The sequence below is a fragment of the Centrocercus urophasianus genome, unplaced genomic scaffold, assembly GCF_019232065.1.
Source record: "Centrocercus urophasianus isolate 14NV4802_14NV808 unplaced genomic scaffold, USGS_Curo_1.0 seq_10, whole genome shotgun sequence".
NCBI classification, from domain to species: domain Eukaryota; kingdom Metazoa; phylum Chordata; class Aves; order Galliformes; family Phasianidae; genus Centrocercus; species Centrocercus urophasianus.
The window spans coordinates 66,158,457-66,175,590 of record NW_024884142.1 but is presented as its reverse complement, the minus strand read 5'-3'; the positions used below and the strand labels follow the sequence as shown (position 1 = coordinate 66,175,590).

The 17,134-nt window shown below is 42.6% G+C and overlaps 1 protein-coding gene across 4 annotated transcripts in view; it reads left to right on the top strand.

Annotated features, from left to right (window-relative positions):
• Positions 1–552: 552 nt before the first annotated feature.
• Positions 553–17,134, top strand: part of ARID4B (AT-rich interaction domain 4B) — an 85,985-nt gene continuing 69,403 nt past the window's right edge. For 2 of the 4 annotated variants that reach the window (XM_042810842.1, XM_042810852.1), the window contains exons 1-2: positions 553–594; positions 1,482–1,543. In XM_042810842.1, the coding sequence (XP_042666776.1) occupies positions 1,538–1,543 (6 nt within the window). In that variant the 5' untranslated portion in view covers positions 553–594; positions 1,482–1,537. Of the gene's footprint in view, positions 595–1,025; positions 1,053–1,481; positions 1,544–17,134 lie in introns of those variants that run through there. The other 2 variants (XM_042810827.1, XM_042810833.1) reach the window with 2 other exon arrangements.

Genomic DNA, 17,134 nt, shown 5'->3' with positions numbered 1-17,134 from the left:
GGCCGCACCGCGCAGGCGCCGGCTGTGCCTCCTCCCTGAATTAGCATTCGGCCAAGGACCCGCCCCCTCGCGGTGGCCGCGCGCGGTGTGGTCTGGGATATGTAGTCCACGACCGGCGCTAAATCGCTTCTCGTCCGAAACGAGAGGCGGTGAAGAACACCATCACCCATGAACCTCTTCGGCACCGAGTCTCAGTTTCCATAGAAGTGGAGAAAAATGACGTCAGTATTTCCGACGCAGTAGCCAATGGGGCTGAGGAGGGGGCGGGCTCTGAGTGCCGGAGCCCAATGGAGGAGGCGGGGAGAGGGGCGTGGCCCGGCCCGTCCGTCCGTCAGTCAGCCGCTCGGTGCGGGAGGGGGAGGGGGACCGAGAGGCTCCGAGCTCAGCAGTCACCGCCGCCGTCGCCGGGTCCGGGCGGGACGGATCGGATCGGCCCCGCCGAGCAGCAGCCGCAAGCAGAGCTGTTACGGAGCGCCGAGTGGGAGCCGAGGCCGGTGTGACGGGGACTCGGAGCCGAGAAGAGGCTTCGCCCCGCTCCCTTCGCTCCCCCCCGCCCGGGGTCGGGGAGCAGCGGGCGGGCGCCGCGGAACAAAGGTAACGGCGCGGGGCCGCGGGCAGAATACCGCTCCCCGCCGGCAGCGAGCGGGAGGCGTCGGGGGGGCGCGGGGTCGAGCCGCGACGGGGCGGGCGGGGGGAGGGGGGCGGTTGTTTTTCTCCTCGCGGCGCGACTGCGGCGGGACGCGGCGGCTCTGGGGCTTGGGGAGAGCGATCGGGGCCGCCTGGGCAGCCCCCCCTCAGCCCGCCCGCTGCCCTCGCACACACGCACACACACACACACGTACCGCCGCTCCGTGTCCCCGCTGAGCAGGTCGGGCCCCTCTCTCCCCGCCCCCTCCCGGCCCCGCTCCCTTCTTTTCTTCTTCTTCCTTTTCTTCCCTGCCGCCGCCGCGGCCCTCCCTCCTTCTCTCCCTCCCTTCTCCTCCCCCCGCCCGGCCCCGGCCCGGAGTTGCGGCTGTTGCTCCCCAACTCCTGCGGCGGGTTCGGCGCTCCCTGTACGTGCGGAGGGGGGGGGGGGGAGTGTGGGGGGAAGGCGCGGGGAGGGGCCGCGGCCGCAGCCCCCACAAAGCGGCTCCCCCCGGGGGGCCTTCCCGCACAATGGAGGAAGGGCCTCCCTTCCCCGGTCCCCGTCGCGGAGTGCGCGTGTGGAGGGGCCGCGACCCGGGGAGGCCCTTCCTGGCCGCGAGGAGAGGCCGGGGGGGGGGCCGTTGTTGTGGCAAGTTTCTTCTCCTCTGACAGAAATGGCGGCGGCGGGCGCGGGGGGAGCCGCGCCGTGCGGGAGCGGCCGGGGCGGAGGGAGGGAGAGAGAGAGGGAGGGCGGCCCGGGGAGGGCAGGGGGAGCCGCGGGGGGCAGCCCCCGGCCCGCTGTTGTACCCCGGTGTGAGCGGCCGGAGGGGCCCTCAGCGCTTTGTTTTAAATTCCAGGTCCGGCCTCGGCCGCTCAGCCCCCGCCGAGTGTTTTACCGCAGCCTGAGCTCATCATGAAGGTAACGCGGCCGCTCGTGTTGCGCTGGGAGTGGGGAGAGCGGTGGAGGGGCGGGGGGGGAGCGAGCTGAGCGGAGAGGGGCCCTCCCGTCTGTCTGTGTCTGACTGTCTGTCTGTCCGGACCCCGGCGCGGGGGGAGCCGCGCCACGGAGGGGCCATTCTGCCTCGGCGGCAGCGCTCGGAGCAGAGTGAGGACATGGCTGCCGGGCCGCGCTGCGGGCGGAGCGGGGACGGGCACCCGCCCGAGAGAGAGCGGCGGGGCGGGGGAGTGCCGGGCACGGGGGCTGCGCAGGGGCCGCCTCACTTTCTACTCCTTAATCGGAGTTCTGCTGAATGAGCGAGCTCAGTGTCGGCGGGGAGGGTGCCTGTGAGATGTTCTCCGCAGTGAAATGATCGCTGTAAGGTGCAGGCGGCTTTCAAACAGGTTCCGGTCTTCTTCTGTGTGTGCTGCGTGCTGTTCACGTGCATCATTGCTGCTCGTTTTGAGCTGTTTCTTTCTAGTGTATCTGGCAAGTTGTATAGGAAGCAAACCACGTTGGTGGGATAGTGTGATTTACTCTGCGTGGAAAAGATCGGTGTACCCCAAAGCAGTGTGTAACAGCTGCGGTTGTTGGGTTGCTGGCATTTTGCTGATGGTGTCTTTCTGCGAATGCTGTTGGTAGTACTGTCACACCAGGACCTGTAATCCAGATCCGGGTCCTGCCGGGCTGTGGTAAATCTTGCTTCAGAATATCAGAAATCTTAGAATTGTTGCAGGTCTGTGCTACATCGTCTTGTTGGTTTTTATTAAAAAAAAGGCAGCCTGTGTGTAGGCTCTTGTGCTATTGGAGTTGTGCTGCTGTCTGTGAATGAATGTTATGTAAAATATGTGCATAGAACTCTATTTGCAGCTGGTAATGGGAAGCGGTGCGGATCGTTTTAATTTCTAGATTGATCTGAGTTGCTGAGCAGAGAACTGAGTCTTACTATAGAGCTATTAAAGGTCCAGCATGCGGGTTTCCTTCTTCCTTTTTTGTTTTTTCCACTTTGATGACTCAACATCAGTATATTAAAAAAAAAAAAGAAGTATGTTTTAGCTGCACTCCCTATGCTTTTTCTTCAGCGAGCAAGCAGGTCTAAAATCCTGCATGCATCCTCCTTGTTAAAGTAAACTGTTGATGAATGTACGCCACCAGGCTGCCGATGGAGTATGATATGGAGCTTTCCAAATGTGGCTCACTGCCTGCTGGGGTTGTAGGAGATGGAAGCAGTAGGGAGCTTTTTCTTTTTTTTCCCTCCTCGGAAGGAAAAACACTTATTTAAATGACAGCTAAATTTACATACATTTCTAATATTCTTTTTCCATGTAAACAAATCCCACAGTTACCATGGAGATTAGGCTCAGATACTCTGGTTATAGAGCCGTATAAATGTAGAGAGCTGGGAGGATGAGGAGGTTGGATTGCAAGTGACAGTACAGAGTGCTCTGTGCAATAGCGATAGCGCCCACTTCAGCCAGAATCACACATGTAGTAGCAGAGATTTTAAGTAGGAAATTCAGAAACCTGTCAGTAGTCATATATTAGAAATGAAACAAACAAACAACAGACCCAGCACGTTGTTTCTTTGATAAGATTTCTGCTGCTATTGCCTTTTTATTTCTTTTTAAAGATCTTGATGGTTTCTGCCAGGGTGTTGGAATGCTGATGCTAAGTCTGCCATTTGTGTGTAGCTTTAAGTTTATATATGTTCAGGATAACTGTAAGAGCTTTATTTGCTGTGCCTCATAACGTTAACTGAGGTTAATCTGTACATTGGAACTTTCTTCACTTGTTACACTGAAACTTTTAATGGAATTGTAGCTCAACAGAATAGTCTAAAATACAGCAGTGTTTCCAAGACTCTTTTTTAAGATCTCAGTAATGATATGGTGCATCATGGTTTAAATCTGTAATTGATTTTCTAAGCTTGCACGGGTATAAGTGAGTCCAATAAGAAGTGTTATGAGAGAGCCTTAGGAAAGCTACTGGCTTTCTGTTGGTGTCACCACAAAGTAACACTGACTGTACTACACCAGTACTGCAACAATACAGATACTGTTTAAATAGATGCCTGTGTTTTTGAGTGCATTCATTTTTTAAGGTACTGGCAGTGTATGCCTCAAGGACACTTTGGCATAGAGAGAGTGTAACACTTTAAGGCCCAGCTTTAGTTTGAGGCTGCTGACTGCACACAGGCGCAGACTGCAGCACTGTTTGATTCCTGCCGAGGTCATTCTTTCAGGTGCAGAGGTTTTGTATTCCAACACATGAAGCAATTAGGACTGTGGTCCGAGTCTGTATCTTTGTCTCTTTGGGTGAACTTGAACAACTCACTTAGCTCTACAGAGTCATTTTTCCAATCTACGTAGTATAGATAGAATGTTTATTGTGCTTTGTAAAGCACAGTGGGGCATGTTTAGGAAGAGTGCCAAGTCATATTGATGGAAAGCTGTAAGTCACTTCTGCTCTTGTTTCAGAACCTCTGAGACAGAGGAGGGGTACTGCTGCCCGCTAAGCGATTACCACCTCCAAAGCCACTGCCATAATTGCTCTCCCCACAGTAACCCAACTTAATCCAAGTAGATAAAGTCCCTTGTATAAATTAGTAACTTTATCCTATTAAGTAGTCCGACCGTGGACTGCAAAGAACATTTGGAGGCGGTCTTAAAATATCTGAAAGTGTATCTTAAAAAGAAATACACAGAGCTTGGCATAATTGCACACAATGCAGTCCTGTAGGTCGTGGTTAGGATGATGGTTACGATGATTCGTATTTTATAGTGAAGTTTTTTTTCTTGATAAATTTAGGTACTTTCTGCATAATGTCTTCTAAAGCATGAAGTATGCTGTAGAAGCTTGTGGAATCATTGCAGAATGTCTGATTATTGTATGCCACCCAATTACTACCTACTAAGTAGTTTGCAAAATGCATATAAAAACATTATTCCGGCTTGTTTTATTTGCTTTCCTGAAGTCAAGAAGTAAATTTCAGAAAAGCAGAGTCTCTGTAAAGAAACAGTTTCACTGTTGGTTTGTACTGAGAGCTATTGTAAATGCTCCTGAGATTTTTAATATCTACTGTGATATTTACTTGAAATTTAAATATATGAATGAAGGTAGTATACCTACTGTAGTTAAAGAGTTCTCTGCTGCCTGGTGATAAATATAGTAACTGTCCCAGAAGCGAGAGTAATCCACTATGAATTAAGTGATCTGGGATGATGGTTCAAATGCTTTTTATGCTGTTTGCACATTCAAGTTTTTCAATTTGGGAAGTATGAAATATTTAGTGGTTGTAGATAAGAAAAAATTATCTGGTGGCTCTAGATGTTTGTGAGTGCTTGTTCATAGCTGTTACGCTGACAGATGAAGGAAGAAGTACATTTGGTTTGTGGCATGTTTTGTTTTTAATTCATCCTTCGTTTACATTTTGGTTTCACTGGTGTATTCCTAGTGACCTCTCTAGATCTGTGCAGAGATCATTAGTGCACACTGATGCTGTAATCACTTTCCCTTCGAGCCAGGCAGTCTGCTGCTCTTGTTCCCTGCCAGAATGGCAGAGGACAAAAGTGAAGTATCTAGTAAATTTTTCAGGCTCCAATTTCCAACTTCATGCACAAGTCAGCTGAAAGTCCTATTGCTCTTACGTAGGCTGGAAACCAGTCGTGGAATGTAGTGACCTTTCACTTTCTGGTTAACTAACTGAATTGCAGCAGAAAAGGACATTTGTAGCAGAGGAGTACCTTGGGAATAGTTTTTGCTGTGCTGGAGGTATGCGAACAGGTAAGTGTTAAGACGTGGTTTCCCCCCCATCATTTGTTTTAGTGCTGTGAAAAGCAATCTTAAATTCTGTCCTGATGTTCCAGTTTGAACAAGTGATCAGAGGCAGTTATTGACTTCCTCGTGCTTGCATAATTATGTAGAAAGGAAAGCAAACACCGCTTGCACCAAGTAATTACAAGTCAGGTTGGAATAATCTAAGCTATTTTGAAATTGGATATTTGCACTTTAGAAACACCAGTCTTAGTATATTTTACAGTGGCTAAATATCCTCGAAGTCTGGAATTCAAATGTGTGTGTTTCATGCGTATCTATTCTGTAGCTGAATGTGTTGATAAGGACTCCAAATTTAATTAGACCACCTGGTGGCAAAGAGGCTGCTAGACTGAGAAGACCGAAGTGGTAACAAACTATGGCAACTGGAAAGGTTGATTTGCTTGTATTATTATCTAGAAACTCGTTGAAGGATTTTTGGATCAAGAATCTCATAGCAGCCAAACTATTGTATCAGGATAGTGTCGAATTAAAAGGTTAGCAGCTGGAGTGATGGATGTGTGTACATTCGCTCAGACATTTTGGGATGGTTATTCAATTTGCTTTGTAATCTTAAACTACAAGTGTTACATACATCTAGTGCAGAGTATGCCCTGTATGTATCTTTAAAGGAATTCTTCATTGCAGTTGAGAAGTCTTGTGAAACAAAACGCAATCTTTTTGATGTATGGAGCTTTAAAAGCACTGTCAAACAATTAGTCCAAGTGTTTCACTGGTCACGTAAACTGAAAAAAAACTTCAGGGAGGGGGGAAACAGTACCATTGTTGCAAATTAGCTGCAAATTTTCATTTAAATCCTACAGAAATAAGTGGTTTTGTAATAGGCTGAAAAATAAAACAGCGTTTGCATTTGAGATCACTTTTGAAAAATATAAGAAATAGCTTTTATGGGAAGAGACTGAGTTTAAGTTTGCTTGGAACCCTAACACCATGCAGAGCCATCCGCTTGCTAGATTATTTATCAGCTCTGTGCTTGACAGTAGTTAACTTACTGAGAAATGCAGTAGTACGTTCTAGCTACTAAGGTGGGCCTTTCAGCAATGCTGAAAAAGTGTACAAATCTGAATAAGCTTGGATCTTGAACTGCTCCTCGATTCTTAGAAAACTTCAAAATGCCTCCAAGGAAATAAGAAACTTGTTTAGTTCCCTGTGCATAAAGTGTTAGTGATTAAAAAGTGTTAAAATAATTGTTTTAAAAGATTTTGATGGAAAGCCATACCTTTTTAATTGGTTATCGTGGGGCAAAAAAGTGACAGGGTATTTCAAGTAATTCAAGTGTGGAGAGGACTGCAAGTCACTTTGATATTCTACCCTTACAAGATGTCTATTTTCCTTCCAAATAGTTTGAAGCAGGGAAGAAATTCAATAAAGAGCTATTGTGTGGTTCTCTTTCTCTCTCTCTCTTTTTTTTTTTTTCTTATTTCTCCAACTTGGAAGCCGGCATATAAAGCAGTCATGACCTGTTTAGCAAGAAATGTTTGTAGGCAAGCTCTGGAAAGGCAGCTGTGAGATTATCAAAGCAGGGTGGCGGAGGGTGTTGCTGGGTTACCTGCAAGAAAACTAGGGCTGATGTGATCAGCCTGTGTTACGTGCGACCACTGTGCACTGGTGACGTCCTGAGTTAGTATCCATGAACTGTAACTGCTTATGGAGCTGCAGCGTGGACTTCCCTGACCCTGTGGGGAAGCACTGTGAAGGCTTTTCTTGCACGCTAAGCAAAACATTGAAGTGCCCATCCGTGAGGACGCATTTGCCTTACTGTAGCAGTAGTAATGTCTTAGTTTAGCCAGAGTTATCGTTTGCTCCCGTTGCTTGTCTTGAGGTAGTGCATGCTGTGTGCTGTGAAGAGTGTATGTGCAGACAATCTTGAATGATGTTCTTATCAGTTGTGATTTCAGCTAAATGGATGCAGACGTACTGGTTCGATAGGTGTTTGTTGTTGAATGGATCACACTGGTTGGACTAACTGGTGAGTACTGCTGTTCTTGGACAGGAGGATTTGAAGCTTTTTCATTATTGAGTCTGTTAACGTGTCCCCTAACAACCTACACCAAAGGATTATGATCTCATGGGCTTGTATAGAAGAACAGACTCTTTTCTTCCTTCTCCACTCCTGCCTGTTGATTCTTGCTGTCTTTTATGCCAGCAGATCTGTTTGTATGGTCCTAAGGTAGACTGAACCAGAATGAAATTAACTCAACAATCAGATATATATGCTGTTCAGTTACAGCAGATCCAGGACCCTAGCATTTGGACAGAGGAAGAAAGGAAAGCGCCCAAACTGATATAAAGTGGCTTAAGCTGCTTGTAAACACACCTTCTGCCCCACCCCTCTGTTAACTTAGCAATTTCTAGTCATTAAGCTCAATGTTTTGTAAATTACCTAGATGTGAAATTTCCATAGTTTTTTTCTAGGCTTGCTTACTAGCTGGAACGCTGCTCTTTTCTATAGGTCCATGTCTTCTAGAAGGTGTTAAAAGATTTAATGAAGTAGGTGATGTATTTGGAAGGTAATGAAGAAAGTTTAATTTTGATGTGAACACTAATTTCTAGATCAGAAGATGGAGAGTAAGTGTCAGACACAGAAGAAAGCCTTGTAAATATTTTTTTGAGGACTCCAACTTAAGCTTTACTTCCCTCTTCTCCCCACTTAAAAGTTCTTATTCAGTACTTGGAAAAAGTATCAATGATAATAATGGCTCCAGCCTTTTTCCGTTTTTTCACCTAACTAGAGGAAGAGTTGGTAGATACTATTCTGAATTTATGAATATATTTTTGTATTTATAAATAGAAAATTCTTATCCTGTAAAGGTGGCAGTCTTCAGGGAACTAGCATTTATGCTAAAGCATTCTGCCAATAGGTACTTTTGCCAGTGAATTGAAAAATGTGCAATCCTTATTCCTAATCAAAGCAGTCAGAAACAATAACCTGAGGAGAAATTATATCACTTTCCCTTTGATAAGGGAATAGAAGTCATAGTTTTGATTCTCTGTATATGAAGAAAAGGCCCATATACTTCTGGGTAGATTAATGGAGACTCAGTGGCCAGAATTATGCCAGCTGGAAATGGTAGCAGTACAGTATGTGACACCTTCTGCTTATTATTATATGCTTGATGTGAAAATTTTGGTGATAAATCTAATATCTTCCCTTTGAAGAATTGAAGTTTTTACTGAGCTTTTGTCTGGGATCTATCCCCTTTTCCCTCTTACTTACCCTCCTAACATTATTATTCATTGTGTACACTTGTAAGAGCAAGGGAAAGGAATTTGATTTAAGCAAAATTTGGATCCAAATGTATCTGCTAGAAGTCTTCAGCTGGTGATAAATAACATAATAAGGAAGAATTTTGTTTATTTTTCATATTCTCTGATCTGAAAAAAAGAAGTTTCAGTTTGTGGCAGGGCGACCTGATCCACTGTGATGATTTTTTTTCCTTTAGATTTCCAGCCATTTTCACAGTAGGAGACTGGTAGCACTGAATTTCTTATTTATACCTTTAAAATAGTCCACTTCCTGTTTTCCTAAAGATAGACATAGAATACGTTCTTCTGAGTTCTCAAAGAGTGCTTTAAATGAAGTTATAAAGGTAAAAGATAGACCTTCCAGTGTCTTGTGTCAGTGGAAGAATGTTAGTTTAATCTTTCTGATAATGCTGTGACATGTAGGTCACTGCTATTTAAGTTTTTTGTTGTTTTGTTGTTTGTTTTTTTTTTTTTTTTTTTTAATGAGAAATAATAAAGGGTTGAGATACTTTAGAAATCAGTAGATGTTACACCAGCATTTCAGAACTCAGGGATTTCTAATAGAATGGGTGTTTTCACTTTGTAACTACTTTTGCTGCGCTGCTCATTGAGAAATAGGTGATGTAGCACTAAACCAATGCTGCCTCAAATAAAATATCTGAACTTAGGGGAAAAAATTAGGTACCTCATGTTTTTGCTTCGATAAATTTAAAAGCTGTTCTGAAAACATAGCAATAACTTTATAAATTTCCACTTTAATTTCACTGGAAGGTTGGTCATGCTAAGCGTGGATTGAGGAAAATAGCAAAGTACTTCAGCGTAAGTAGGAATGCTTTATAGTTTAAAAACTAGAGTACAATGTGTACAGATACATTGCTGCCTAGAACAGAGGCAAAAATGGAGAAAATCATTCCATTTCAAGTCATGTTCATTTAGGGTCTGCAGGCTCATTCTGAAGTGGTGTTGTAGAGCTTTTTCAATGCACATTGTAGTTACCTGCGGGTCGTGATTTAGGGGTAGCTGTGTGATGTTTCTGTCTTTGTCAAAAGTTCATGCTGATCTTTCTGTGATGTTGGACAGTTTAGGAGACATTTAGATTTGTTCATTTACTTACAGATTGCTAATAGAATGCTTTTTACATTCCTGAAGATCAAGTAGTACAGAGGATGTTGTTGCCTGGTGACAGACGGTGTTATATGCATGGGCTGGAAGGTAAAAAGAATCTATTCTCGATCCATTTTGAAACAGATTTTCCATCTGGAGTTGGTGTTTTAACTGTGTTCCCTGGGATAATTTAACATCAGATTCTGGGAAGTATTAGTATGGATACTAAATGTCTGGTTTTGGTAATTCATTCTTTTTTTGTTGTTAGCCCTTTGGCTGTTGAGCTGATATTCTGATTTCAGTTTACTTGGCCTCATGGAAGTCAAAATATATGGACAAACTTTACCCTATTAGTCTGTTAATTATTTAAAACACTGACTTTTCTTGGGGAATACTGAGTATATATTAGCACAGATACACTTTGTGGTGTAGGGTGATTCAGGTTTTTAGAGGTAAGTGAACTGAACTGGTTTAGTTACATTCTACATAGCGAGAAAAAAATCTCTTCTGATGACAGCATAATAATAGTGTATCAATAGAAGTGAGATGTGTATATCCCCATATGACACACTGTTTTTCCCCGTTGATAGTGTACATGGCAGTAGTAGCATCTGTATATCAACTTAGGTCATGGTGGGTTGTGTTCAGATGATAGAAGGGTTGGTTTGGGATAGAGAATAAGTGTTATGTATGTATCAGTGTGTACAAATATATATATTTGTGTCTGTTCAGTATCACTGAGTTCAGTAAAGTAGGTACAATACAACACTTTGCATTAAAACATAAAACAATCCTGCTCTTTTCTGCCTGGAATGCACTGCTGCACAACAGCACTTAACTGAGTGTTTGAAATGATGTAATAAAATCTTAATTATGGTCTGACAATATCAAGAATAGCATCTATGGTGTGGAATAAAAGTCATTCATGATACTTGAGATGCATCTAGAGCAACTTGATCAGACCATGTACTGTATTTACTTAGTTGTAGTTCTAAGGAAGTAAACCAGCTGCTGTTATCATGATAGAAATATCAAAAAAAAGAAAGCAGTGAGCCATAGGCGCTTAGCTCCACACATCTCCAGGTGAAGTACCAGAGCTTTGCTGTCTTACTGCTGTGGTTGTGTAATTCTTGTGATACTTGCTCAAAATTCAAGTTGCAAATAAAAAAGAATACACTGAAATAGCTGAATGCTATTTGCAAGCGCCCCGTGTTCGCAGGAAAACTTTGTCTCAAAGGAATCGCAACCTCTTCTCTTGTCCAGCAGTTTCACTTTGTGCAGCTTTCACAACCACTGAAGGAGCATTCCAGCCAAGCTCACGAAGGAGAATGGCAGCTGCTTGCAAGGGCCTGGGCAGGCTCTGTAGGTAGGCGTGCCTCTGCCGGCAGTGGTGATGCACAGCATTTCGTGGTAGTGAGGATGGGACGGGAGCTCGGTACTCGTCTGGCAGTGCTGGAAGTTCTCATCTGTTCTTTGAGCTGCACGTCTCAGAATTTGTTTCTCATTGATGGTCATCTTATGCTCGTGGAAAAAGATTATTAAAAATAACTAATAAGAATTTCATTGCTGATATAACCTGCTGATGTGTGTTGATTGGCCCTGCGAGAACTCTGCCTTCTCCTGGGTAGCAGGAGGAGGGCTTCTGGGGGGCCTCCTGATGAACTTTTGAGGCCAGGGAGGTTGTGCTGCAGAGTAACAGTAAAATTGCTGAGATACAGTTTATTTGGATAGATTTATTTTCTCTTTCACTTCAGTAATCTTAAGTGTTACTCTTTGAAAAGAGGCTAAAAAAAACCGGGAAGGTTTTAGTATAAGAGGCTTTTAATGAATGACTGGGCTTTACAGAATGGCTTCAGTCTATCTGAAAGTAGCGCATACTATCTTGTACCATCTGTGCAAGTTCAAAAATGTTACTGTTTCCTCCTTATACATTGAAGAGTTTTGTGGAATCATAGCAAGGATCTTTCCTTAAATAGCTGCTCTCTGGAAATGGCTGACATTAGTCATGGGCTAAGCCAGCTGAAGATGTTTTGGAAACAGGTGCAGCAATGGGTAGCCAAAGAAACTGAAGCATCCTGGGTAGTTAAATTAGATAAAAGGTATGAAACCTGTGCTTTAGGTCCTTCAACACGTTGACTTTTAGAAGGCAACATAGCTGAATACTACCTGTATGAACTGTTCATACAGGTGGAATTCTCATGTTCTGTGTAGTGTTAAAGCTATTCAAAATTATGCACTATTTGATAATTCTCATTTTAAACTTGCCTTCAAGTGGTTAATTATTTTTCTTTTTTTAGTATCTGTGTTACTTTTAACGTATGTATTCTTATTTCACTACATATATAATACTGATGGAAAATTCTTGGATGGGTTTTCAAATAGTAGAAGCTGGTAAAACAGGAAAGGCTTGCATCCCTTGGATTTGGATATTGCAGCGCTGGTTATATTTAGTTTAGTTTGGTGTGTGGGTTTTTTTTGTTTTTTTTGTTTTTTTTTTTTTGGGGGTTTTTTTTTTTTTTTTTTTTTTGAGACCTCAAATCTCCTTTTGCAAGCCCAGAGCTTGAATATTGAGCTCTTTATGTTCAGATGGAGAATTTCCTCTGTCTGGAACACAAATACTGTCGTGGAGAGGGATAAAAAGAGAAATAAGCAATTTGTTTTGCTGATAATATCCTTGTTGCCAATGAAGCAAATCTGTTTTGTCAGTACTATCTTCAGAAAATGTGTCGAGATGTGTGAGGAGTTTCTACATGTGCTTATTCTTGTTAGATTTTTGCAAGTTGAGAATTGTGTTCCTTGAAGTTTAGAAATAACAAATAACTCTGAAGGAGCATGAGTTTTCTATGAGGCTGGAGGGAAGAGGGCCAAAAAAACCCCCAAACAACCTACAGACTTAATTTTTCAGTTACATTTTCTTTTTACCCCTGTAAAATTGCACCGAGTTACATACGACTAATGAAAGAAGGCATAGATCTTGTTTTTATGGTACAGGTGAAGTAGGTCTACTTCCAGAAGCCTTATCATAGAGCTTGGTAGTTGGATTTGAAATAATGGCTGGCTTTTCTACATTTTGCATTTACCTGTCTCTAATGTGCGTGCTAATTTCCTTTGTAAGGATGAGAACACTTGAGACACCACTGGTACTGATACTGGCCAGAGCTGTGGCCTCTGGAAAGTTTAAGCCAGTATTTGTGTTCCTTATGAATGTCATTTGTAAGGTGAAATACATGTAAGGTGAATTCAGCTTATTTGGAACTTTTTTTTGAGATTTGAAGGCAGCTTAATTCACCCTGAATGGATGTGGATACAGAAATAGTTTCTAATCCCCATGTAAGCAGTGTATTTAAGGAGTTACAGAAGTGTTAGTGGTGTATGTGAGTCTGTGTGTAAGTCAGTGTGGATAGCTCTTGTTTCATCTTAGAGGTTACGCAACTGAGCAATGGTAGAAGTAAACGTTATTGAGGTCGGGGGAGAAATGTTTTTCTCTTGGCGGGTCTGGCTGTTTAAATTGACTATATTTAATGTATAATTGAGATCTGTGCCCAGAGAACATGCCAGATAAGAAGCAGATCATTGGGAGGTAATCCTGATGAACTGAGTCACTGATGACCCTACTAAGAAGCACTACATCTTTTTAGGAAACTATGGACTCAGAGAGGCATGAAAAAGTTAAATTCTGATATGGTCTTGATTCTTTCCTTAGACTCACACGGGAAGCAAAGTTTGAAATATGAATTATTTGATTCATTTGGATAAGTTAATCTATTGGAGGTGGGGTTTTTTTCCCCTCATAGCATGAGTTATAACTTTCACAGTTTTGGGGGGTTAAGTTCTTACTTTACAAACTTCTGTGCTGTCCCAGCTAAGCTACTTCCAGTGCCCAGCTTAGTTACCACGTCTAAATTCTGCAGAGTTGCAGGTATGTCAACGGCAGCCCAAAAGGTGCTGGTTTAAAAAAGACATTAGTGCACTTAACAGAAAATAATTTTGTTTCTTTATTCTTCCAGGCTCAGATAGTTCATTATGTGGTTATACAGCTATGCTCTTAACTCATCTACTGTCTGCTCTTCTTGACTCGGAGCCTACCCAACTGTTCTTCAGTAGCAGCAGGCTGAACTTGATTTGAATCTGTGTCCGTGCTGCCTGGACACTTTTGTACAGAGTGTATGTGTGTAGTCATACTCGTATTTCACTTGTCTTCAGCCTTGCTTCTGCCCAGCTCCAAAAGCTGTCTTCTGAGTGTCTTAAAGCAGAGGTTTCCGACCAGTTGTCTGCAGGTGCCCTGTGTTCTGCTGAAGATCTGTTCTTGTGATCTGTGAAGATATAGCTAGGTCTGTTTGTTGTTCAGGAGCTTGTAACTCGTAGAGTTTGAAAGTGAAATTGAACATTGTATGTTGAAGTTGGTTTGAACTTTGTCTAATGCAACTGTCCTTTTGTAACTGGAATTACTTACATTTATTTCTGCCCCTTCTGTGTACATGAGGTGGTAGGTACCTTACATTACTTTCCCCCTCATTTTTGTTGGGAGAAGAAGCTGAGGAATAATTTGACTATTTTGAAAGAGGTAGTATCTTCCCTTCTGGATACAGATACTTCTCTGTTTTGTAGCAGGGCTTACAGGCAGTTCTAGGGTGTACTCCAGAAACCATAAAAAGATGGGTATTGTCTCTGCTGTAGTAAGCTTGAGGTACTGCTGTGGTTTTCTGTGTGTAGTTAGTGCATGCCAGTTGTATCCTAACTAAAGTGATTTTAAATGAAATGTTTATTTATTGGAAAAATAACCCTCCTCATAGGAAGCTTGGAGATATATTTTTTTCCTTAATGTAGAAGGGGAAAAATCATAAGAAAGATGGTCTGCAGAAGTCACTATATATAAATCAAGAATGTAAAACACCGAATGTCTGGAATCATTAATTAAAATATTGAAGGAGGATGCTCTTATGCAGCATATGTAATGTTGTGAGCTCTGGAGATCTGTGGGAAACTTCATGAAAGCATTTATGAAATCGAAAGTCTTGTAATAATGTACTGGGCCTAGGACAGAAATAGTGAAGCTGCACTTGTTTGGACAGCAGGAATATGCCATAGGCATGCAATTGTCTAATGATGTGAATGTTTTCCCCCTGGCTGGAATTGAGGGAAGAAGAGGCAAGCATTTTGTTGCTTGCTTCATCTCTAATGTCATGCATCTGACACTACTGAGGATTTTATATGCTAATGGGATATAAAAAGAAATGTCTTTTGGGGAAACAGGCTGGCAAAGTCTTCACTTTGGGTTGAGGAAGAAGGTTTGCTGCCTGAGCTCACAAACCATACCATACAAATGTGCCCATAATGAATAGTGCTTTTAATATCCACTTGCCAAACCTTACACTGCAAATGTAATGATGGTCAAGGTGGTATCTATTTATGTGCCTTCCCACATGTAGGTGTATATTTTAATATATAGAAAATTGGCCATTAAGTGCATTTCTTTTAGAAGCTCTTTCTTGCTTATTTGCCTTTGAACTTCATCTCAGATTTTTTCAGTTGTGTTAGTGGCTTCAAATGCCCAGTTGCTGCAAAGGGGATTCTAGGAAAGCCAAGTAGAAGGGCTAAGTATTTTTAAGCCAAAATATTGCACTCTCAGCATAGTAGTTTTATCCAGATGAGATGTACTTTGTTAGCTCTTGAGTAACTTTTTCCTCTGGAGACTGAAGTGTAGCAGGTTACTGACTAGAACACAAGGCCAGTTCAGATCAGAAGTGAAGATCTGCCAAAATGTTCCAAAAAAGGATTCAGTTACACTGAAACTTAAGGAAAAGCCTAGGGATTAGTTTGTATTTAGTTGAATTCGAAGATCTTCCAAAACCCAAAACAAATGAAAAATACTTGAGTTTGGCTGGTTTGCAAACTAAAATCTTAAGTTATTACTGGCACCGAGCTCGAAAGGGAGACTGTTGGTCTGTGTGTGCTAGATTGGCTGGAGCGAGTGAGGAAATTTGAGGACAGTTCTGTGGAGCCAGTTAGAGGAAAGCAAAGCAGAGTGCTGTGAGTGTTCTCAAGTGCATCTTCGGGCCCTGTGGCGTGTGCTTGATGGGTCTTACTGAATCCGAGCCTTGTACTTGATCTGAGATGTAAATCACCTGTTTGGGGAAAAGGGAGAGCAAAAATCAAGGTTGTGGAGAGAATAACTTCTTCCTGCAGGTAAGATATCTTTGTGTTGCATGCTTTTGATCTAATATTAGTCTGAAATGGGGACTTACGTATCTTTTCACTGGGTCTGAACCCTGCAGAAGAAACCAGGTGCAGGAAGTGTAACTGACTCAAACACTTGTAGTGTAGTCTTCCTTCAGTTGGTTAGTTGCTTTTTTTTTTTATTTTAATAGCAGTGTTGGCCACAGTCTCTGTTATTGGGAGGGAGGAGGTTTGGGGAGCCATGTTCCTGGAGCTGTGGCATGTTTCTGAGCATGTGTGTTGTGTCACCTGATGTTAAGGGGTTGCCCAGGGTAAAAACGTGCAGAACTCAGGACGTACTTGAAAGAATGTTTCCTCATATTTTGATCTTTTTTACTGTTAATGGAGGTAATCGGAAACCAAAGCTTTCTGAATCCAGTGCACTTCAGAGCCTGTCATTCCAGTTGAAACTCAGTGGAGTGGAGCTCTATCCTTCCCTGTGCCAGGCAGTGACTTGTCCTCATGCTTATCCAGTTGTGTGGGTCTGGAGAGTTTTGTTGTTCTTTTGTAGAGCTCTACTCCTGGATTGCCTTCTAAAGATTGTCTCAACACTCATCATCATCATGGTACTTCTCTGTAGTGCAGTCATTAAACTTGATACTTCTGAAATGTCAGATGAGACCGTGTTATTTCTGACAGAACTGATTCTATCTGTAAAATGAACAAAGTCAAGTTACTATTTAGTGAGAAATTATGAAACTTTTGAAGTTCATCTTGAAATCAATTCTTGGTTTATTCTGGACTCATTATTTTACAAAACAAATTAATAAAATGAATGTGTTTGCTCCTGTAATACAGCAGTAATGGTGCTTTGCTACTTCCCTGCTAAAACAACAACAAAATCAACACTCAGTCTGTTCCCCCAGACTGCTCAGTTGAATCAATATTTCTCATCTGGGGGGAAAAAAAAAAGTTTCCCTGGAAAAGCTAATACCTGCTTTGTTTGCAAATAGTGTGCAATGGATATAAAACTTAACATAAACTGTTATTTTGAATGCTGTCCAAGTAGATTAGACTTTGAATACAAACTTACATTTGACCTTGTGCGTACTTTAGCACTGAAGTGCTTTCAGTTTAAAGCCACTTGTGGGGTTTAGTGCAGATTTTGGACTGAAAACTGATTGTTGGATTGCCCGGATCTCTGACTTGCACTGGAAGATGCAACCTAGCCTA